The sequence below is a fragment of the Ruditapes philippinarum genome, unplaced genomic scaffold (assembly GCF_026571515.1).
Source record: "Ruditapes philippinarum isolate M1 unplaced genomic scaffold, ASM2657151v2 ctg476_1_1_1_1, whole genome shotgun sequence".
NCBI lineage: Eukaryota > Metazoa > Mollusca > Bivalvia > Venerida > Veneridae > Ruditapes > Ruditapes philippinarum.
This window is the reverse complement of record NW_026858368.1, coordinates 261,349-286,334: the sequence shown is the minus strand read 5'-3', so window position 1 is coordinate 286,334 and position 24,986 is coordinate 261,349. Positions and strand designations below refer to the sequence as shown.

At 30.3% G+C, this 24,986-nt stretch overlaps 1 protein-coding gene across 1 annotated transcript in view; it reads right to left on the bottom strand.

Annotated features, from left to right (window-relative positions):
• The window catches only part of LOC132752971 (dynein heavy chain domain-containing protein 1-like), a 106,728-nt gene that overhangs the window by 22,047 nt on the left and 59,695 nt on the right, over positions 1-24,986 (bottom strand). The window contains exons 57-82 of the mRNA XM_060743385.1: positions 24,665-24,796; positions 24,009-24,196; positions 23,384-23,558; positions 23,025-23,210; positions 22,558-22,670; positions 21,930-22,092; positions 20,957-21,127; positions 20,587-20,637; positions 17,495-17,536; positions 16,070-16,159; positions 14,385-14,530; positions 13,813-13,906; positions 13,289-13,431; positions 11,672-11,767; positions 11,099-11,137; positions 8,607-8,778; positions 8,230-8,397; positions 7,676-7,833; positions 7,108-7,317; positions 6,586-6,756; positions 5,440-5,535; positions 5,023-5,082; positions 3,346-3,491; positions 2,756-3,026; positions 1,955-2,077; positions 386-1,178 (exon numbers count right to left, since the gene is read on the bottom strand). Of these exons, the coding sequence (XP_060599368.1) occupies positions 386-1,178; positions 1,955-2,077; positions 2,756-3,026; positions 3,346-3,491; positions 5,023-5,082; positions 5,440-5,535; positions 6,586-6,756; positions 7,108-7,317; positions 7,676-7,833; positions 8,230-8,397; positions 8,607-8,778; positions 11,099-11,137; positions 11,672-11,767; positions 13,289-13,431; positions 13,813-13,906; positions 14,385-14,530; positions 16,070-16,159; positions 17,495-17,536; positions 20,587-20,637; positions 20,957-21,127; positions 21,930-22,092; positions 22,558-22,670; positions 23,025-23,210; positions 23,384-23,558; positions 24,009-24,196; positions 24,665-24,796 (4,197 nt within the window). The remainder of the gene's footprint in view (positions 1-385; positions 1,179-1,954; positions 2,078-2,755; positions 3,027-3,345; positions 3,492-5,022; positions 5,083-5,439; positions 5,536-6,585; positions 6,757-7,107; positions 7,318-7,675; positions 7,834-8,229; positions 8,398-8,606; positions 8,779-11,098; positions 11,138-11,671; positions 11,768-13,288; positions 13,432-13,812; positions 13,907-14,384; positions 14,531-16,069; positions 16,160-17,494; positions 17,537-20,586; positions 20,638-20,956; positions 21,128-21,929; positions 22,093-22,557; positions 22,671-23,024; positions 23,211-23,383; positions 23,559-24,008; positions 24,197-24,664; positions 24,797-24,986) is intronic.

Below are 24,986 nucleotides of genomic sequence, written 5' to 3'. Positions count from 1 at the left end.
TAATTAGCAAAGGATTTATTTTTGTAATACATGTACTGATAGATAGACATAGAGAACAGTGTGCTAACTGTGCATTCTTATTGATGTTTCAGTTTGTATTATTCATATCATATTTTGCTAGAAAGATTAATATTCTTTGACTTTAAATAAAATATAATTATTATGTGTAACAACTGTATAGTTCAAATTTTTGAGTGTTGTTATGTTTGTATTTTCTGTTTCTACTAGGACAATAATATCCAACTTTAATCTTTGCTGATCGTATCGTGATAAAACATGTTGTAGAACAACTAACATGACTGGTATAAGTAAAATGATGGTGAAATAAAACTTACATGATCAATATAAACAAAATGATAATAAAAATAAAATGATGAATGATTACCTTCAGTGTCATTATCATCTCCATCTCTAACATCTTTCTCTGAGAAAATGTTGCCACTCATCTGTATGGCCTTCACCCATGTCTCTGCTTGGTTGTCTGGATCAATCAATAAAGGCCAGCAATATTTCCTGTTGTAACAACTCACTCTCATAAGTAAAGCATTCTGAACTGAGTGTAAATCAGTTGGAAGTCCCTCAAGTCGCCACTTACTAAGTTCATCAAAGTCACTAAGAATTTCTTGTAGAGAGTACGAGTTCCGTGTTAGGAGAGGACTCTGCTCGGCTTCATCATCAGAATCATCATCATCGGCACTAGTTGGCTCGTACTCAACACTCCCGTGACGTTTTAGCTCTGACTTGTAATATTTACTGGTATCATATACAACAGGCTGGTATTTATACGTCCTAACCTCTGGAAGAGGAAACAGTCCGCCATCACTTTGACTTTCTGTCTGAGAACTTGAAACTTCACTTATAGAGTCACGATCTTTCTGAGACTCAAATCCAAACCAACCCTCTATACCGTTACCAAGCTGGTAGACATCTTGTCCTACAAATTTTGGTAATTTAAAGTTACCCTGTTTACACCTATCTAGCCAGTCCTGTAGGAGCTGGGCCCGTAGTTTGTCAGTGAGAGGTCCCTGGTAGCAGACACATGCTGCGGTGATTAATGCGTCTCCAGGAGCTGTAAAGATCTGGTGCTTGGCTTTACGAAGTTCAGACTTCCACATGTAGTGTTGCATTGACATGTTCTCCATCAGATTTACAGCTCTAGATATCTTCCTCTCTATGTTCTGTTATAAAATAAAACCAAAATAGAAAACATTATTGATAATATACAGGATAGCAAAAAGATTTAACATATCAAAGTTTAACAAAAGCCTGTCTCTATGAAATAAGGACAAATAATAAACTCTTATTACTTCCCTTTATTTTGCATTCTTTTTAGAAAAAATATTTGTTTTCTGGGTTTTTATGGGGGGAAATGTGTTTAACAATGCACTATATTCGTGAACTCGTAGTTCCTCACTTTAATGAGTGATAAATAGCATATTCATTAAAAAGACAAAACAAAACAAATCCATTTTTTCATGTCTAATAAGTAAAAAAAAATTAAATAAAAATTATTTACTGTGGGACTGACCCATAAAGAAAGAAGACACAAGATATTCAATGACCACGCATTTGCTGCAAAAGAAATTCAAGTTTATAGTTTTCATTGAGGTGTAATTATTTTAGTAAAGTAATTGTACTTCAATCAAGAAGTAGTGATAACCTATCTATTTTATATAGCTGTTATAAAAAGTTATGCATAATACCTATAAACTGATAATATAAAACACTGATTGTACAATTAACAATAGATAAATAAAAAACAATTCACTTAGAAAATCAATCTAATTGTATTACATGTATTATATAATGCCCAATTTTGTCGATTTAATTGCAATGTAATGCCATTATATTTTAATATAATTGACCCAAAGCCTGGAGTGATATGGAATTCATTTCACAGATAAAACCCAGTATTTCAGTAGTTAGTATATAATATATAAATATAAACCATTACCTGCATCTGTTTAAGGATTGTCTTAGCTCTCTTCACAGCTGCTCTATGAGCCTGAATCTTTCTCTCCAAACCGCTCTTTATTCTGTTAGCATCTACCCGCAACTGACCTAGTTTTGCTTGAGCCTGAAGAATGAAGAAACAATTTATTACGACACTACAGGTAAGATGGTCACGCTCATGTTTAATATAGTGTGCACTTGTCGATTCATTAATACAATCTTAGCTTTATTTATCAAGAGTCTAAGAAGGTCACACTCATTTTTAAAATAAAGTGTGCACTTGTAAATTCATTAATATAATCCTAGCTTAGTTGGTGTCAACCAATGAGGGACAGTAGTGAATAACCTCCCCTGAGTACTCCCTATAAATAGATAGGTCCTAAGCTATTGGATTACTCGGACTTTATCGCCTATTTCTTTGTAGCAGACTGAATTAATTAGGGCTAATTATGATCATTTGTAATACTCAGATTAGATGTTGCGATAAGATGTAGAATCTGTTGACATAAATGAAACATTTTTTCCTTAAGGTTTACATATTTGTTGATGCATGTGTAAATAATTGATTAAGACATATCAACCTGTCTTATATAAAACTCAACGATAAAAGCAAAGGATTCCAAATATTTGGACCTACTTACATTTTGGTTAACCTCGGTTTTTATCAAGGGAAGATAATCCACTACTGTCCCCCATTTTATGCAATCAAAATCAAAATATTAATAATAAAGTCTGATTGAAAAATCATTGAATGCAACTACTGTATAATTCATATTGTTTGTTAAAACATTAATCATCATACCCTTGTGAATTTTTCTTCCTGTTCCATCAGATTTTTCAGTCGAGGCTGCATGTTTCTATGGATGTCCGAGTATTTCTGCACTGAATGAACCCAGGAACAAATTCCAGCGGCTGCAAGACTCACAGATCTCACCAGATCTGGTTGAAACATTGGATTTTTGACAAGTCTTGATAGTTCCACAAACATACCTTCAGGTATATTGTCCTTGTCATAGAATATTAATTCCTGTATGAAGTTTTCTCGTGTAAGTAATAGTTTGCCATTCTCCCAACTGTAATAAATATCATGTGCTTTATTTAGTTTTCAGTCATTACTTGCAATAAAAACTTGTGATAACAAAATATTTCAGCTATATCTTTAAGTAGGTCCAGATTGTCATTTTTGCTTTTTACTTTTAGTTTATTTACGGTCATGTACCATTGCCTAAAATAAACAAACTCTTTAGAGTTAGTTATTTTAAAGGTAATACAGTAGTTGTCTTAATCATTTTACAGGGTAATAATGTAAAGTGTGTTGGAACATTTCTTATATATTTTTTAAATGTTCATGTTGATATTTAATTGTAAAGTTTCTATATTAATGATACATACTCTTGTGTTTTGTTGAAGAGTAGACAAAGAGAGTTGACAACATATTTCACAAGTTCTGGTGGCTCTCGGAAACTTTTTACTTCATCAAGGTCCTGACGACTGAGAGCATTGAGAGCCGCTATAGCCGCCTTGTAGTTTGGATTTAACTGTAATAAAACAAATTATAACTATCATAGAAATCACTTTAGTTTAATATTTTATATAATATAATATACTTGGTGTAATAATTATTTAGATTTTGGTTCAGCATTAATGCAAATGAATTTACATTTTGACCTATATATATCATCTTACAGTTATAATTAGTTTCCTTGAATCACGATTTACATTATTTTTGTATCAAGATAAAACACAAATTTTGTTTTCTGATTGGTAATTTATGATTATTATTATTATTATTATTATTAAATTATTAATGTATTCATTTTCATTCCTTATAACCAGTGTACAGGAATATATCTTTATCACTGTTATGTAAGTAAAAAATATACATGTAAATGGTAAATAATGAATTGAAATTTGCTTAAAATTTCATATTTTCCTTAACAATTATAGAAAATTGATGCTTTTTTGTAAATTGAAAACAACAAGTGGTGTGTGTTTTTTTTTCATATAAAGTGAAAATAACAATCAATCACAAATGTCCATGTATCATGCAACATTCAAAATTTACGATCAGTTCAATAGACAAATGGTGTTTACAATATGGACCGGCTGATCTTTACAATACAGTACCATGTGACATTTTAATAATCAAAAGAAATATTCTTTTTAATATTAATATGTTTATCTTCATTTGAGCATGCAAATATTTTAGTATACCAAAGATCCTAAATAGACTTAGCTAAGTGGCATAATATTCTCAAAAATAAAAGAACTTCTGCAAAAATCATTATTTGATAAAAGAATGAAATCTGTAGATAATTCTATCAATCAATCTGTAAAACATTTTCATCACTTTCACAATAGAGAACAATACTAACACATAGAAAACAAACCAGATTATGTTGACAATCTGAAATAATTAGCATTATTTTCTCAATCTGCACACTGTTGATATTACATCTTATTGTAAACATTAGTAAGTTTCTATACTCAATGTTTCATTACAGCACTATTATACATGTCCTGCTACTTCAAAGATTTTGCTTGGATAGTGTTGCATTATACATTATATGTATGAAAATCAGGAAAAATCTGCAAAAACTTCATTCCGAATACCTCAATTTCACAACAACAGTGCATTCCCAATAAATTTCATTCCTTTTACTCTTTCTAATAATTTATAGCCAGCAACTTTTTTAAACTATTTAAAAAAAATGCACAAAATAAAATGATTCATTGTCAAAAAAACAAAATAACATAAAAAAAAAACAATTTATCAACAAAAGTTTATTCAATGAAAATTTATTCATCTAAGACCATTCACTTAAAATCATCAGAAGAATTTGCAAAAAGACCAATCATTCTTGTCTAAAATCCTCATTTTTTTTTTAACAATACTGAAATCAATATTAAATCTCAGAACTTCTCTTACTTTAATTTCTATAATGCATTACATATGAAATGTATTTTTCTAATATATGCTGGTGAATGTTTTTCATCATATATCCCCATATTTCTCAACCACAGTGAATGAATTTCAGTGCTACCATTTCCATTGTGTATAATTTTTACCCTGTACTGGGAAGGTGTATAATAGTCAACAAATCCATGATCTTCTTTGAACTTTGTGAACTATTCATATATATACATATAGTAAATTATTATAGTGTGAATTGCATGTATAGCATATCAGTAACTTTTCCTAAATATATATCATACATGAATATCTACAGTTGTAACTAAATTTAACTAAATTTTCAAGACTTATGATTTTAAATGAGATGCAGTAAGTTAACCAATTAAAGTTTATAGATGAACCAATATGAGAAATAAATTGTATCCAAGATGTGCGAGTAATCCTGATGCATATTTAGCCATGTTTTTATTTGATCGATAGAATGTCAGATAATTCACTTGCTAAGAGAAGAGAGCAGAGTCAACTATGTTTTTAGCATTACATAAAGATTTTACAGCTATAAGGTTACGAACCTTATCAAACTCAGATTGAGCATCTTTCCTTAATCTCTCTAGTGGTCCCTGTAGTTCCTCTATAAACTGTTCTTGTTCTTTACATTTATCCAACGCCTGGAGACAAACAATATGATATCATACACAATAACAATAATAATAGCTATCAATTATATTATTTGTTCTTTTAGAAATAAAAATTTGACCTATCTTTCTCAAACAAAAAAATGGATCTATGTTTCTGTAACAAATATAGTTCTACCAAAATTGAAATATTTATACATAGATATGATAGAGACAATGCTTTGCAGAAAATTAAACTAATACCATATAGTTGTATAGTTCTATGTTATTTTAATTATAAGTCTGTAAAGTTTTGTTTTTTTAGATTTTAACATAGATTTTAGTCATATCTTGGCAGTTAATTCACATATAACCAGCTTTCCTGTAAAGTGGTACAAACAACTGCATGAATTTAATCTTTCACCCCATCATTAGATAGTTTATTGGTTTACTCTGGCTATAAGGTTAACCCATTACTTCATATACACGCTTTTTAACGCCTTTTTCACCCCCCCCTTTTTTGTTGTCTCAAGTGATGAAAATATGCCTTATTTAGGCCCCAAACACTTGTTTTTGTTTGAGAAATGTTGTTAAAAAAATTGACCTCTTTTTCGGCGCGGCCCCCCAACCAAAAGATACATCAGGGGGTTGCCAGAAGGGGGATGTGCCCCCTTCTGTTTTGGGGGGTTTGAAGGGGGGTGGAGTCCCCCTCATCGCCAAGAAAATTTTGGACTTGTGAGAGGCTGTAAATGACCCCAGATTGATCATAAGGTAACGTGTAACCAACGCTGAAAAGCATTTGACTCTATCTCAATCCATTGATAAGTTGCAGCACTTTGAAATCAATTTTGATGGAAAAAATCAACGCAAAATAGTGATTTTTGGCAATTTTGAGATGTCCCCTCGTTGCCATGGTAACAGAAAATTTAAGTCTGAGCATGTTGTTGCAAGGACAATGGTCCAGTCAACATTTGTGCCAAGTTTGATTAGTGTTGAAGCAGTTTTTATAGTATTATAGCAATTTGAACTTGTAACGGGAGACTTTTCAATGAAAACAGCCATTTTTCACAAAATGCTCATGAAGCAATGGGTTAATGTACTCACCACAATATAATCTTGTTTATGAGCCTCCACTTCTTCAACAAGTCCTTTGATACCATCAACAGCTTGTTTATGTTGAGGACTGAGGTCAGACACTTCTCTCTTAAACTCACTTATACTACCAAATGCTTCATTTACTTTACTCAATGCTCTCTCATGCTTCTGAATATTTCCCTACAAATATATAAAGGTATTTTATATGTAATACATGGCTTGTTGTAGGCAAAAACCATATAATTCCAAGATCCAAGCAAGATGCCTTCTTATAATAATCTTCATAATTTCATAATTTAAATGTTAGGTCTAATGAAAATTCAATCTGTCTTAACAAAACCTTATGATACCTCAAGTGTCTTAATACATTATATTTTGGAAAATAAAGTTTTGATAATACTTCTCTCATAGTTTCTTTTTTAAATTGTTATTTTTGTATAGTTTTCACTTCATTTTAGTATTATAAGTTGAACTTTTGTTGTTGTTTTCTTGTGGAAGTGAAACAAGTTATTATACAAATATAACACTTACAGTCTCTTGTTTGACAATATAGGCAGAGATGATTCTGAAGACATGTACAAACTCCATGAATGTCAAAGGTGAGAAGAACCTGAGTGGATCCCTCTGGTGGCAATATTGTCTCTCCATGGCAACTTTAGCAGACATGTGTATATAGGCCATGGCCTTTGACATCATATCTACTTGTTCTATCTTTCTTGTAGGGTGCCATGGTATGTACACCTGTAACAAACATGTAACCAGTCTAATAACTTATGTGTTTTTTTGTTATCACTTCTTCTTCAAAAACCTAACACACATTACAAACAATATTTTTTATCATTCTGAAGTTCACAATATTCCCATTATTATATTTTATACCTGTATAATGTATGGTTTTATTGGGCTAGTAAATGGAACATAATTTAGAATGCTTTTTTAGTAATCAGAACTTATTTTATATATTAGCTATGCATAAATCCTAGTAAGACTAATGACAATAGTGGAACCAACATTTCTTATGACTAAGCCACTCAACAGTTTCCCTTAAACTACCTATAATCATAATAATACTTCAATATAAATCTAGCAACAGACAAACCTTTGATTTAACATCCTCCAGCCAGACTTTAGCAATTTTAACATAGGCCTCAAATGACCAGGGTTGATAGTGATCCACACAGCAAGAATATTTCAACAAGCCTGGGAACTTACACATTACATTATGTAAACTCTTGAAGTTCGAGCTGAAGCTGTTACCTAAACAACAAACAAAAGGCATTGTAATGAAAACATAAAACTAACCACTACAGTTCCTGGTTATATAAACACAACTTTAAATCTCAGGTAAATCAAATGGATTTTGATGAAGGAACACTGACTCACTCTAATGGTGTAAGTTGTTCCTCTGCTGGGTGTTTACACCCACAATAAAATCAATAAATCATTCCATATTAACATATTTTTTGACTCAAAAAGCCTACAAACACAAATAAAAGGATAGTTGGGTTTGGATATTTGATGACATGTACATAGTGACATTCAAGTATAACGGTTACAGCAACCTCTAGGTGCCCATCATTTCTTGTATAGACCAGGACCTGGTAGAACCATCTACCAGTAAATTAAAATAATAGTCTCAAAATATCAGTATACCTCTAAAGCTAAGGCACACTATAACATGTAGATGTTGTTTGATCCTCTTGATGAACCTTTCAAAGGCTTGTTCTATCTTGTCTATACGTTTAGTCTGTACTCCACCTGGCATCATCTGACTTACTATACTCTGTAACTCATCCTCTGTATACAGTCCCGGACTCGTGCCTGAAATATATTACACCTGCATATAAAATACATTCTAGACAAGTGTTATGTTTAAGACATGGGAAACTCTTTGAATAGTTATTGATTTTTTTCCAAATAGAGTTGACAGAAAATTAAACTTAATACTTTCTGTTAGTATTTAAAATACAACATAATTAAAACAAACAAAAAACAACAAAAAGAACCAGCTTGTAGAAATAAGAAGATACCTTGTGACATGAGAGCAGCAACATCTTGTAAACATTCCATACCAAGATCTTCATGTACCAGGAGTACCGTAGGTTTTCCTAGAATTCCTGTATGATGACAAGCTCGCTTGATATGCTCTCGTACAATTCTCAGATTCTTTGACGGGTCTGTTTGTGCCTTCGGCTCATATAACTGTAAGTATTAAATAAAGCTTTATTTAGAACTAATAGAAAATTGTCATTTGATCACACAAATATGTATATTACCTAAAAGTTAAGATTGGGAACTAGATATATGTTTGTGTAATTTTTCTATGTATGTGTTACTGCAGTTAAAATCAAACATTTTGTAGTTGAAAAAATAAATTGATAAAACATTTGATCATTTCTACTAACCCTAACTTGTGAAATAAAACATTTTGCAGTGGAAACAAAAATTAATTAAAAGTTTGTACATTTTTACAATTGGTAGACATTAAAATAATGTGTCATAGATGTTTCTGTATCAAATGGATAAGAGATATATGTAAAATACAAAAAAATAAAACACTAAAAATACTTGTAAAAGAATTGAAAAAAAAAAGTTTAAACAAATAAAGGAAATATTGCATTTGTTAGCCATGTAATTACTAAATATGTTCTTCATTTTATCTGAACAATTTTGATACATTTCTGTTGTTTGAATCATGTTTTCATTTGGATTTATATATGTGTTACATTTAATTTTCTCTAAGCTAACAAAATATTACAATACATAAAACATTTTCTAAGACACAGTTATGTTTAATCTCATTTGTTATATAAATAAAGATGTTTATAAGAAACAACTTCTAACTACAACATTAAGTCAATACCTCACTGTTAAACATATTTAAAATTACCAAAATGTTACATGTTACAAAGAGTAACAGATACATTTAATTAACAATCGGCAAGTTGTCAACACAATTAACTGGCATCATGATGGAGAAATTTCTACTGAATAAGTAGTTTATAAAATGAGAACTTAATCATCACATAAAATTGGTAACAAAAAGTATAATTACCTATATACTTGTTAATAAGGCATTACACACACTTTTGTTATAGCAAGTATTTACCAGCACAAATTATTTGATTCATTTTTAAAATCTGTATGCATATTTTTTAAGTCTTTACAATCACAAATCAAGATATTGCCATTTGCTGTATTATAAATAATGAAATATCTCTGACAAATTTCTATTTATATAAGCCAGATACCTTATAACAGCATACATGTATATGATGTACCCACAAATGGGGCCAGTGTAAAGTTTTTAGACTAGATACCTTTTTAAAGTTAGTATGAAAATGTATGTAAAATAAGCTAAGAAAAATATCATGAATATTATATTATTTTACAATGAATAATTTATTACCAAAGTACCAAAATAAAAAGAAAAGGAAATGAAGAAAAGGTAAATAAAACAAGTCAATCAAGTATCACACAGCAAAACCCATATTTGATATATATTACAGCATTCAAATAAAAATATCTTATCCTTCTATAGCTTACATAAATATATAGCTAATTTATTCACCATCACTAAATAAACATATATAATACACTGCCAAACAAATGCATATATTTTGAAAGAAATAATCTGTAAATTTTGCATTTATTTAATAAATTGGACATGTTTGAATGAATTGAGCAATTATTTAATGAATTTGACAGGCCTGCCAGAACAGAGCTAGGGTAGCAAAAACACTAGACACAAAATTGTTTTCTGCCCAATTTTAGAAGTCAGACATTGATTTCTTCAGACAGGAAAAAAATCTAAATTGTAAATCATCAAAGGCCAAATGGTAAGGGCTAGCATTTGTCAAATGTGAGGATGAATTCTGCTGAATCTATGTAAGCTATAGCAGGATAAAATTCCTTAAGCCATTATTAAATCAATCACACAGTGTTATTATATAAACATCAAAAGCTACATATTGACAATGTCATCTGCCAGCCCAAAATATATCAAACCTACCATGTTACGCTGTCTACGTGTACGACCCATCTGTAGCAATATAGTGCAAAATATGTGACACAATATTGAAAGCAGTGATGTGCTATGCATTATATTTTTCTATTTTCAAATATATATTAATTTGCTTCTGTTATAATATTTTTCAATTTCCCCCATCCCATTTTTGTTTATTCCATATTTAATCCTATAGATTTCTTCTGTATTTCATTAGCCACAACTCCTCATTTCTTTTCTTTATTTTCAAACCATTTGCCCAAAGATTAATATTTTCTCAACCATTTTCAGATTTTTAATTTTTACAATTGCTGATGTCTTAAAAATTGCCAGCTCTCACCATGTGATGTGCTATGAACCAATGAGGCTAAGAAATCACTTGCAAAATCATCACAACATTTAATTTACACAGCAACATGCATGGTTTGCCGACTTGCATTTTGTCAATACACCAAGTGTTGTGCAATAAAAAAACATGATTGACAAAAGTTCATCCATATGTGAAAGGTCACTTACTCCCCTACAGTTGCTAAAGCAACAAAACTCTGGTGACATCTGACGGGATAATAATTGAAGATTTATAATTACATTGATATTAGAACACACTAGTGAGTGTGGTGTACAGAAAAGTTATTGAAAAATGTTAGAATCTCTGATAAATATAAAGTTAACAGGATAATTATGCGTTCTCTGATCAGTAAGAAATAAACTGAATATATAGATTACATGTGACAAAGGAAACATAAAGTTATCAAGCAATGCTGATAAACTTGCATATACATATATATATACATATGTATGCATCTAATAAGAAAAAAATAACTTCGGTATTGGCAGTTTGAATATCAGCCCTGCCATATTTCTCTAAGGTTAAATGTGTTGTGATGAAAACCTGCCATATATCATAAAGAAGACAGTACAAGCAATTATTATCTTTTGAATTACAAATACAATATATGTAAACTATCCAACTACAAGCGGAGAGGGTTATTGTACTAATTTTGTTTGGAAAACATGAGGGTTGCAAAATAAGGGTAACAATTTCTTATTTTAACTTAGAGAGTACAGAAACAGATGATGTATACAAACCTTGCAATGGGCAATATAGGCTGCCAATCTGACAAGTGTAGCTCTACCAGTGGAGTAGGATGTTCCCAGTAATACAGCATGACCACCTTGTAATGCCTGTATATAAAATAATAACTTTTATATAGTTATATAAATTACCTTATATTTTGCAGGAACCATATTTTAGGTAATTGCAAGAAATATTGTGAACTACTGGGATCCTACATATTACCGGACAAAATATTATGTTTTTTCGCTGTAACTTTTATCTAAAATAATAAAAAAGAATGAAATTTTACCAAAATAATTGTGGGTTCTTAATATACGTAAACATTCCTTTATCAAACATAAAATTAAACATTTGACCGTAGAAATGTGTCTTTAAAGTAGGGCATTAAAAGAGGAAAAAAATCGTGTAGACAACTCAATTTACCAGACATTGTGTTTCAAATTTTTTCAAAGTCTTAAATTGAAATTAAGCAAGGAAACTACGACTATTGAATGGCAATGTTAAGATACTGGAAAAAAAAAGTATGTCACTAAAATAGACACGGCAGCCATGCTTGTTATGAAAAGGCCAATATAGGGGTTTAATTGAAATTAACACTATTAACTCAATTAACATATTGATTTTTTCATGATCCTTAAAGGTATGGCACATTTTGATATTCAAATGAATTCTGTTCTTTCTCATACAGTGTCCTTTTGGTCATCATGTAGCATGTTGCAAAAACCATAAAGTCTATTTTTTGAACATTTCATGCAGAGTTTCCTCCCATGGGTGTAACCCGTTTCCTTATATGTTTTTTTTATTCGCATTTCTATGTAAAAGACAACAACGAGATACTGTTTGAATGAACATTTTAATTGCTTTTATCATTAAAATATGTTACGATTGTCTCCCGAGGTAACGTTGAGAAGAATTAAAAGTAAAACCTATCTAAAATAGCCTTTAAAAGGCCCCTATTAAGGGCCTAAATATTCGAGAATGCGCAGAACAGAGTAGTCCCCCGCATGACCAGGTCATGGAATAACTAGTAAACATCAAGGACATGTTAGTAAATAAAAAACTGAATCAACAATGTTTGCATGAGAGTGGTTTAGTTGTTATTTACTTTGAAATAGAGTGTGTTTACGATTCAGACCGGATTATCTTTGAATCGAAGCCAAAAGTAAAGCCTTATTTGACAGGAATAGATTTTGTCCGGTAAACTGATTGTCCGGTAAACATGTAGGATCCCAGTATAATGCATTGATAGCATGAAAGCTGTCACAAATTTAACACCATCATATCATACTTAAATGAGTTCAATGTGTAGATAAATAATTATTATGTAACATAATTTATGAATCTTGGTCATCAATATAGTATACAAAATATCTTCTATTTAATTCTAAGTTTCAACCTTTTTTGAAGCATTCTGACAACCAGATGGCTCTTTTTGCAGTTATGATAAGTTGTGATCTCTCTAAAACTTTGAGCTCAGAATGTCAATGAAGATGATTTGTTAAAGGAAAGCATATCTTAAACAATGTTGATAATAACTTGGATAACATTAATTTAACAACAAGGAAGACAAAGAACATCAAAGTAAAAACAAGGTGTTTTTAGCTGATATAGGTTATTTTAATTATTACCAGAACTCTGCTTAGTCTAGCAGCATGTTGTATGGCCTCTTTAAAGAAGACAAGTTCAAGTCTCTGTGATGTACCCAGGTTATAAACATTCAAGCATGTATGTAATGCATCAACAAGAGTTTCTTCTGTTGTATCTACATAACCTGTGACAGAAAAATATATGCAATGTAATATTTATAATCTACAAGAAATGTTAGGTTCTTTTCTTGCAATGAAGCTTTTAATTTGTGTAGGACTTGTGGTGGAATTTAATAGCTTTCAACTGTTGAGGATGTCAAGCCAAGATGGGCTGACACCCAAGTTAAATCATAGCTTCATCATTTGAAGCAGAACCACTAAACTATTTGAATAAATTCATTACTTTTAAGAATTCAATGTCCCTGGTTATTAGATAAATGTATTGGACATGACATGTATTGGACATGACATTAATAATACACTTTTTAGAATCAAAATTTCCTAAGAACAAATATTCTTAAATACAAAGTCTTTATAAAATAACAATAGACAGTTTAAAACAATACCTTTCTCAATAGAAATTCCATGTGTCTCTGTGTATGTGGTCATAAAATATTTACTGAAGATAAAATCTGTCAATGTTTCCTGATTTCCTTTAATCTAAAATACAAAAAGAAATTAATGTCCATGTTAACAAATATCACTGTAATAATATTCATATAACATAAACTGTACTCTGTAAAAGGTCTAGTGACAGTCCAGTCAGTCAATTGTTTTAAAGCTACTGTAGTTTGTTTAATGTTGTTCAATACATGTTAAACAATTCAGACTTTATTTTCTTCTAATATTTAAGAAGGTTTTTATCCACCATTCACTTTAGAAATTTACTCACACATTATTTAGGTCATTCTTTTATACCATATATAAGTTTATACCAGTATTATTCAACTTTCTTATGCAAAGGTACCTAAACTTTACTCTTAGTATTTGGATACTGTGCACTAGACAAGTTAAACAAACAGAATAGACAGGGTAAATGTATTACACAATGTCCACCTTGTAATAATTAAACTGGTATCTGTTTGAATGTTTGTTGTCAATCAATATATCTGAAACAATATAAAATCATCATACAAACCTCCTCTAGTTTTACAAGCTGACCGAAGTAAGCGATATGTTCCTTGTCTGTCATCAGACCAGGCTTAAAATGTACATGTCTTGAAGTAGCTATACTTCCACGCAGGGAGAATGACTTCTTAAATCTGGGTGTTCCTTTTATAAAGTCTACAAACAAAACAAAATTACTGCTGAATGTAATAATATAACAATTTATGTTAATATAACTAGACATGCAAAGATCAAAGTATTCTATAACCAAAGAGTTAAGTTTGAATTAAGTTTACAGCCTATAAAAGCATTGTAAGAGTGACACTGGTTATTACTATTAATATTAAAGAGCTCTATACTATGAAGAGATTATAGAAAACAATAATAACTACTAGTAAAATAAAAGCATCCAGCACTACAAAAAGCTTTATTGGTAATATTTGTAATAGTAGCATGCAAATATATTTATACTTGTATATATATATGTACATGTATGTTTGAGGTTTTTGTGTTAAAAAAGATCCAAGTAGCTTTTTGTGGATTTCAATATAGTTTACTCTGAAAACTGAGGTTATCTGAACAGTGTAGATGTATTAGGAATTTGTACAAAAACATTTTCTCATCAATAATTTATAATACAATCATGACAAAATCAGATGAAATATAACATGTATACTACCATATCATTTTTTTTATACAATATAATAAAAACGGGATGAATTTTTTTATTAGAATTATGATTGATGAAAATGAACATTACATTTCCAAATAAACATTTTTTTGTACCGAAATATATAAAGTACTATGTGGCTTTAAAATAGTCATCATAAAATAAAAAAAAAATTAAAAGCAAAAAATTAAGATATTAAAGCAACATCAAAAATTGACATTTGTTAATAATATATATTTTATACAAGAGCGATCAGTAATCACATGTGTCGCCTCATGATGGCCAATTTTATGTTGGGACAAGTTTTGTGACAGACGGACAGACAGACGGACAGTGCACAACTAGACTTGGTACTGATCATTCCTGTAAAGTTTGGATAAAATTGCACCAGTAGTTTATGAGGAGTAGTCCGGACAAGCTTTTGTGTATCTGGCAACACACAGAAAAAACACCTTTTTATCAAAGGGCCATAACTCGGCCAAAAATCATTCAACCGGAAAACCTGTGCAATATGCGCAAGGACTTGAGCTACAGATCAATCCTGTAAAGTTTCATTGAAATTGCATAAGTGGTATAAGAGAAGTAGTCCAGACAAACTTTAAAAATAAAAATTATTAAAGGGCCATAACTCTGACAAAAATCATTGAACCAGAAAATACTGACAATATGCACAACTAGACTTGGTACTGATCATTCCTGTAAAGTTTGGATGAAATTGCACCAGTACTTTTTGAGGAGTAGTCCGGACAAGTTTTGTGACGGACAGACGGACAGACAGACAGACAGACGGAGAAGTGATCCCTATATGTCGCCACTACTCCGTAGAGGCGACACAAAAAGCTCATAACTAAAAAAAAAATTATTTTAAAAGTAAATATTGCAAGTTTTATCAAAAGAAGCCTTTTGCAAAAACATGGTTACAAAAAAAATCAAAGTTAATGAAAAATATTTTTTTTTTAAGTTTCAAAACACACCAATATACTTATTAAGAGAAGAGAAAAAACCAACAAGATTTAAGAATTTTATCATTATATCACACATTATACCATCAGCAAAGTTTGTTTGTTTTCCGGTCTTGTCCGGGACAGAACGGTCAGTTAGTTCCTGGTCACTACTGTCTGTACTTTTTGAGGAATCTGTGAGTTGTGGGTAAACATGTTAGAATACAGGATATATAAGGTAGGAAAGGTTCATGCTATATCTGATTATACAATATTAGACTATCTTGTCAAATCAGCTCAATTATTGAAAAATGAACTAGAAAATCTGTTGGTAAAACATTTTCAAGAGATAAAATTAATCTGTTTTAAAATAACACAAGAGATAATTTAGAAAAAAAATTAACGATACACAAGTAAGTCCATTATTAGCTAAAGGTCTTCAGCATAGCATTTATATACATGACATGAATGCCGCGTAAGATGAAAGAATAAAATGATAAAATGCAGATTATAAAGTTTTGGAAGCCAGAACTAGTTTATTACAGCTATATATTTCAATATTTATTATTATACCGGAAGAAAAATTGAAGGATTTTGCTGATTTCACAAGCTATTACTATTACTATTGTTAACTGAATGGGCTAGAACTTTACTATTTGTCTACAAAAGTATGTGATGAATTAAGACATCTGTTTCCAGTATATGTTCTAAAATGTCAAACCAAACAGAAATGTCCATATTTTCTCATTGTATCTTAAATAAACTTAAGTACGGTCTTAGACAAAATCAGGCTCTAGTCCATCAGACTGGAAGTCAATAAATAATGTATCAATTAATGTATTGCAGATTATATATTCTAGATATATAAGATAAACTAGCCATTTCTGAATATGAATCTCACAAAGTTATACATAGGTAATTTCTATAAAATATCATTCTGTAAGGTTTTCAATTAAATTTGAGTTACTCTTTTTAAAACTATATTCACAAGTCAAAATAAAAACTTTTTTGTCAAGGTTTATGACTGTATATCAATCATCAACGATGATGGTTAAAATTATAGTATAAAATTAATATGTTACATTGAACTGTGTAAAAATTACAAGTTAATCTATATGGAAAATCAAAGTTAATGGATAGGAACAAAAAACTACAAAAAAACACCAAAATTAACCACTACCAGTTAACACTGAGTAACCTATATCATAATTCCAGTTAATCTTTGATAAATACCAAATAATACATTAACAAGTTGAATTATTGACTTAACTAGACCTTATGATAAAAGTATAATTTAACCCATCCAAACAATTCACATCACTAACATTGTAAAAATAACCATTAAACCATCAAATATGTAAATGTATCAATCAACATAATAAAAGTTTCATTTCCACCATGTACATAAAATACAAAGTAGACCATGTTAATCATTAAATATTATATATTTTCCTGCAACTTTATGGTAACTAGCAAGGATCAAGCCCAGGTATGGTAACTATAGAACACAAACTGTGACAGATTACTTACACTTGTAAGAAGTACTCATTGTTTTCAATGTAGTGAATGTAGCTATATAAGAATATAAGTAAGTTAGTTAGTCAATAATGACATGTTAGTAAAAAAACACACAAAATGCTACAAAGGTTACTTAAATTGAAATTGGTGACAAGTACCAAAAGAAAAGCATAAGATTGGTTAGTTTGATGTGATGTTTAACAACTGACCAATGGTAAAACTGACATTTTTGACTTGTTTTCCATCTCTATTTTACAACCTAGCACCATAAGACACAGTGTATATTCAAAAATACCTAGGCCATTTCAGCAAACATTCAACAAATTTAATGAACATTGCTCCTTTGACTGTTACTCTTTTCAATTCAGACGGATTTTTAGAATTTCAAACATATTTGCACAGCCAAAAATAAAAATTCAGGAGAAGACTAGAAGATAAACACTTTTCCCTTCCATTATGAAATAAAAATATATATAGATTACTCGTTTCATTATACAATCCAAAATGATATTTATACATGAATAATTACACAGAGCCATACAGGTGAAAAATGAACAATATAACAATAGATAATACTGTCATATTCTTCATACTGATAAGTACAAAATGTTAAACGATAGAAATGTAAGCTTTGTGAGGAACTGGAAAATAAAATATGTACTGGTGCTTTTGCTATTATATTGTTAATACTTGTTAGGAAGAAAACTGGCTTAAAAATATTGAAATAGTCATATATTTTAATAGTCTCATTCTAAATAGTTTTGAGATTTTGTTTGTTGCTTTCTAATTTAAAATGAAAAATATAAAGAAATGAATAAAAAAATTGAGCTTTAATTTAACATTAATTTACATTTTTTCATCAACATTTAGGAAATCCCTTTATAAAAAAAACAACCATACACTGTACATTATGTTGATTAAAGTTCCTAATAAGTTAGGGAAAAAAATGAATAAATTGTGAAAAAACACCTGTCTTTGATCCTAATTATGATTTTTCTTTCCTAATCAAGTAATATAAAGCCAAAAAAAAAAAAAAACTGAAACAACTGGAATTACCCATGCAACCAGTGCAGACCAAGATCAGTCAGCACATCGTGCATGGTCTGTCTGCTAGTCAGTCTGTACATATTTTGACATTTTCCCTGACAAACGATCTTGTCCAGATTGACAAGTTTATTTAAGGTATCATTTTAAATGTGGTATTAAAGGGTTAATTAATAAACTGGTAACTATAATGGCTACTAAAGTTAGATTCAATGTATATTATATTATATTAAGATCTATATTAAGGTCTGTAGGGAACTAGTGTAAAATCTAAGATTACATGCTAACTGATTAGCTCAACAGTCTCTTACCGTGATACTGATATTCTAGAATAATATATAATATATAGTTAGTACTGATATTCTAGAATAATATATAGTTAGTAATGAATGAAAAAATCCACTTAACTCTTTAAAAAAACATAGCAATTTTAATAGAATAAGATCCCTGCAAAACAAGCATACTTAAGCAATGCAAAAAATAGAGAGAGAGAGATTACTTTTGTTACAAAAAGTATATAAAAATATCAGTAAAACGCACAACTTCACAACTTAAAAGATGATTTATAACAGGTTGAGTATATAAAACACGAATATGAAATAAATTCACATAAAATCAAACAATTACACTTTATTTCAAAAGCCAAAAAAAAAATCTTACTTTCAAGTCAGATATTATATGCATAACATTAAGACAATAGTTGGTTCTTTCTGACCAAGAAAAAAAAGGGTCATAACTCTACGGTTACCATCATTAAATCCTACACACACAAATTTGCAATTTCTGACATTAAAACAAGTATTGTTATATAGTTTTATGTTTCTAGGGGAATAAAAGCTTTTCCAGAAAGTAATAACACAATTGAAGTATAAGCGAAGGGCATACAACACACTAAACCTTGTGTAATTTGCAGTGCAATAACAAAGACATTTGAGTTACAATATAGCAAAGTGATCCCTCGGGAAGCATTAATCACAACAAAATTACATGAAAATTGCAGACTCGGTTTGATAGAGTCTGTTCAATGTCTATTTCATACAACATCTTAATATACTCATTTGTTACTTCTTTAAAGATTTTCTTAACCCGAATTCATCTCAGCCTCTAAAATATCTTATGAAATACTATTATGTTATAATATCTGGCATATACCGTATAAGTACTTTTTTCTGCGGGAACTTTATTTCTGCTATTTCTGCGGCTTATAACGACACCGCAGATTAAAAAACCGCAGAAAATTTAGCCTTTTGCTATGTCTACATGTATGTCGAAATATGTCAACTACCTGTATTGTATAATTACATTACCATGTATCGTTATCAGCTTTTGTAGATGGGAATAATTTTTCTTTATGTACCCGTCATGAATGAAATATTAGAAAAAAAAGTTACTTTACTTGTTCTTTTTGTTTAAAAAATGTCATGTTTGTATGATTTTCGCTCACCCTAAGCTTGATTTATTTTAAAAATAAAACTATTATAGTTTGACGGGTGCAATAAACATACCCTTTTGTATTTGTACAATATATTGTGTCTACGTGCGATATTACCATTGTTTATTTTTCACACTTTTGACATATTTATACACATGCAGTATGACAATTAATTGTTGTCATTTTGTTGATTTTTGTTTATTAACAACGTTTTGTTTATTGCGTTCATTGAACGCCGCCTTTCTTGTTGATCTTGTTAATCATATTTAATATACCGATACATGGTGATCACGATGAACACACGTTATAAGTCGTCTGCATGTTTACCGGAAGTAATGTACATGTTACATCAACATATCTTGAAATGTTGTCTGTTCGTATCGGTTAATTTTGTAAAAAATATCTTAATTAAAACGCAGAAATAAAACTCATCAATGCGAGAATGATGACACCGCAGAAATAAGATACGCAGAAATTTAAAACCCCTTATTTTACCCAAAATCGCAGAATTTTAAGCCCGCAGAAATAAGTACTTATATCGTATATCTGACTTGACACGGAATTTATGTATGAACAAAATATAAATTTAAAAACAACACAGGTGAGTGTTTAATGAATATATTTATACCTGAAGTTCTTGATGTTCCTCTACTTGAGTCATCCACTGTTCCACCCATATCTGAAATATATATACAGGTTATATACATATATATTTAATATAATTTGACACCAAATTAATCTGATTTTGAACAACTGACCACACAATGTTAGATTTAATATTAATAGTAATAAAGAAAAGTTGAGTTGATTTTGTCACTATATCCATGTCATATATGCAAGACTGTAACTACAAATGATGTTTTTGCTAAAAAGAATGTGTGCAAAAAACTTAGTTACAATACAAGTACTTAGAAATAACATTTTTCTAAAGAAAACTAGAGAAATAACTTTTTGCTTAAGTGAATTATAGAAATGAATGACTAAGTGATGAAGATAACCTCTTGGTGTACCAGCAAGCGTCTCTGTCTCAGTTTCTGCTTCAGTCTCGGAAGCTTCTGATGAGTCAGATTCTATTTCTGTCTCGTATTCGCTCTCAGAGATGGCTCCTGGACCGAGATCACCTGGTTCCCTCGCTGAATTCTGTCCACTTTCAACAGCTTCATCTCCATCTAAAAATATTTTGTAGTTTTTGATGTTTTCAATTTCAATTTATTTCAGTTATTGTAAAAAATTACCATATCTGGTCATTATATTGCTTTAAGTGTATAAAGCAATATCTGATGAAATATTTTATAAAAATTTAAAAACAGTAAGGTTAGATTTGATTTTATAAACTTTAACCATCTGTTGAATCACTTGTATTATAAAATGTCAATGTACTTTAATATATATGAATATTCTATTTTAACAGAATAAAATGTTCCAGAACAAAATATTACACTGCTATTATTAGTAGGTCTCTCCACTTGCTTTTCAAATTAATATACTGACAAATTTCTTTCATTTTACGTATCATTTTAATCACAATATAAACAATAATTTTACAATCCACAGATATCAACTATACAGCTTAATACTCTGTAAGGTGCCATGGTAATTCATAGGATGTTGAAAAACAGACACAGTTCTACATAAATTTCAAGGTTACCTGTCCATTTAAAATGGATTTCCCTTTAAAAGTAAATGAAAACAAAATATCTTTGATCTTGTTTTGACAAATAAACTTTAACAAAAGTTTAATGACAAGGAGAAAACCAGTACAATTAAACTTCTTTTTTCAAAAAATAAGATGATTAAGAATGTATACTTTTATAAATAAAAGCAAATGACACTGTACAAATTAATTACAATTACCTATGTCAATAGCAATGGATTAGTTGATGGTCTCTGAATTATCTTCTGATGAAGTTTTCTTTGACGAGGCCTCTGATGACCTTGATCCTCGGGAAGCCCTCGAGGCTCGGGATGTACATTTAGATTCTCCTGACTTAGAGCTCTCGGGACTCCCTTCATCTGACTCTTTCCCTGCAACTGACCCTTCTTGTTCCTCCTTCATATCCCCTTCTGCTCCCTCAGTGTCTGATGGGGTTAAAAGTGCTTGTGGAGGTGGGGTTCCTCGAGGAGATGTGTGACCCTTAAATATATACATTCCACTATACATATTTCCTTAAACACCCATATTCAAACAAGATAACATGTAGTAAGCCTGTCGCTAAAGGTTACTATTTATCTATTTGTTTTGATAAAATAACAATCAAATGAGACTACTTGTGAATTAAAATGTTTTTTACCTCAAATTACTGTTCTTTGTGGTAAGGTCTGATTGTAACTAGGCAAATATGACCATGATCTCATGATCTTTGTGGTCTAAAATACAGCTGGCTAGCCTGCATGTGCAATAACTATAAACAGATTTTAAACCTTAACTCAGAATTTCAGTCCTGGAACTAATAGTAATTTGAAGCACACGAGTCAAAATTAGCAGGCTTGAGTGTAAACATAACCATATTTTAGCAAGAAAACTACTGATGATTACTGAATTTTTAGCCTGATCATAAAATATAGGATAAAGGCAAGAAGTCTATATACATACAGCTCATTGAGAGAAGGTTTCCTCAGATATAGCGGCCATTTCTGTCTTAGGATCATCTCTAGGACTACAGAATTGTTTCACCATAATCTCTTCAAGTATTCTACCAAACCACTGTGTATCTGTAAAATCAACAAACCACAGATAAACTTAAATGATAGATGAGATGTTATACTACTAGAGGCTGTAACAAACTGAAAAAGAATGCATTATTTGTGATGAAGTTTGGCTGTCTTTAACCCCTGCAAATGTGCATTGAAGTTATGGAATAACAATTGATTCATATACACATGTACTAAGATCAAACAATTTTCTAACTAATCCTTATCTGTTGTTTCCAAGTTGATTCATTCAGAAATATATAAAGAACTTGTTTGATCACCTGTCTAAATGGCATAGAACTATGACTACAGGCTTTATCAAATTTATACAAAAAGAATGTTGTATTAAACTAGTGTTGTAATAAACTATTTTACCTTCATCATTGACTAGTCTATCAGAGAATGTTCTTGTACATTCATGACACCAAAGTTGGGCTATCACTTTCATCATGGGTGGGGAACCTGCCTTTTCTTCAGTTTGATTACTGCTACTACCTCCTGGACTCAAGCACCCTCTAGAGTCCAACGATGTGTTCCTCGATGTAGTCTGACTACCTCTCTCTAAAAACATAGAAAAAAATTTAATGTTTTTTTTTTTTAATCTCCATACCTCTGAAATGACTGCAGTATTTCCTTCCCTTTTCTGTTTTTGCTATCACAACCAGAAAATATATCATAACAATGAAAATATGCAAAATATTTCACAGGAAAATGTAAAATAAAACAAAACTTACTATCTTTCTTTATTTTCATCATTTTTCTTGTCCTTGATCTTGGCAACATGATAAGAATACCCTGAACTACACGTGATATATCATGTAAGGAGAACACATAGTGTGCATGTGACGGTGTTAGCTTGAAACGTTCCTTTACACGCTGATACAACTCCAACAATCCCAGCGTTAATGCCTAGTACATAGAAATATTAAAAAAGAAAATATATTTCCCTTTAACTGAAAAATGTGAGCATTTTGAATTTTTCATTTTTTTTTTCATTCAAAAAGTTTCTAAAATCATAAACAAATTTCACCTATGTCCATCTTAAAAATATTGTTCACTTATGAAGTTGCATTCAATACTATGAACTTTTATGAAGTTTTTAAACCTGTTAAATTTAGCACTTGATCTTGATTAAATAAGACAAAAAAATGAAGCATTAATTTTTCTCTTAGGATGATAGATAATGTATTTAGATTTAATGAAGTCACATGCAGATATACAAACTTTGCTGTAAACATTCTTCCAAAGATTTAGAATTACAACAATAATAAATATAACCACAATAAATTTTTTTTTAAAGATTTACATACAAATCAAGAAATTTTATTGATTTAAAAATAGAAAATTAAGTAAACTTACCCTATCAAATTCAAAGTGGTGTTCTACAGAGTATGTTGGGAATTCCTCTAGCCAGTGTTGTATGTTCATGATGTTAAGACCAAATGTTGACAATATTCCATCAGCACTTGGGAAGAACAGTGTTATGTTCATAAAGAGACGAGTAAGTCGACTTGACATAACATGACAGGATTCTCTCATACCTACACCTGCAAAAATATTTATATTTTTCACATTATATTACCATATATAATCACATGACAGGGTTCCCCCATAAATTTTTACATTATGTTCATTATATTTCCATTTATAGACAAAACACCTCAATTTAAAACACTCAGCATTTAAAGTTAAGTCTTATTGTTAAAGAACCAAATAACAGTAGTTCTTGGAAAAACTTCAATTAAATATGAGAGAGTTATCAGAACTAATATTAAACAACATAAAACTTCAAGACATTTATCACTCACTAATTTTACATAAAACTTAAAAAATTTCCAAAAAAGGATAAGAAACACCGAAGAGTTCTTGTAGTTTTAAGCAGTTCTTAACTAGCATCCCCAACACTTGTTATTGTGTAAGAAACACACTCAGGGTGACAACTACAGAATATATAGTATGTAAGAAATTGTACAGGTACAGCATGAACTTCAGAAACAATGTAATATAAATATTACCAGGACAGGCTGGTTGTGTGGCAGCAGCTAGAACCATTGCTTCATTCATCTCCTCGAATTGTTGTCTCTGTCTGTCATATACACCTCCTTGTGATAACATCTGTGTTAGTAACTCTAGTGGCGGCTGATACCCTGTTTACATATACAAGCTTGTAATTATTTATCTCATTAATACATAAATATCTTTATAAAGCCTGCCAAAAACTTTCTATAATGTAGTTTACATGTCTGTTTTGTAAAGGTTTTTACTCAATTCTTACTAGTACTACAACTGAAGTTGTTTTCAAGACCTGTTGTTTAACAGTTTCTTAAATCTGACTTA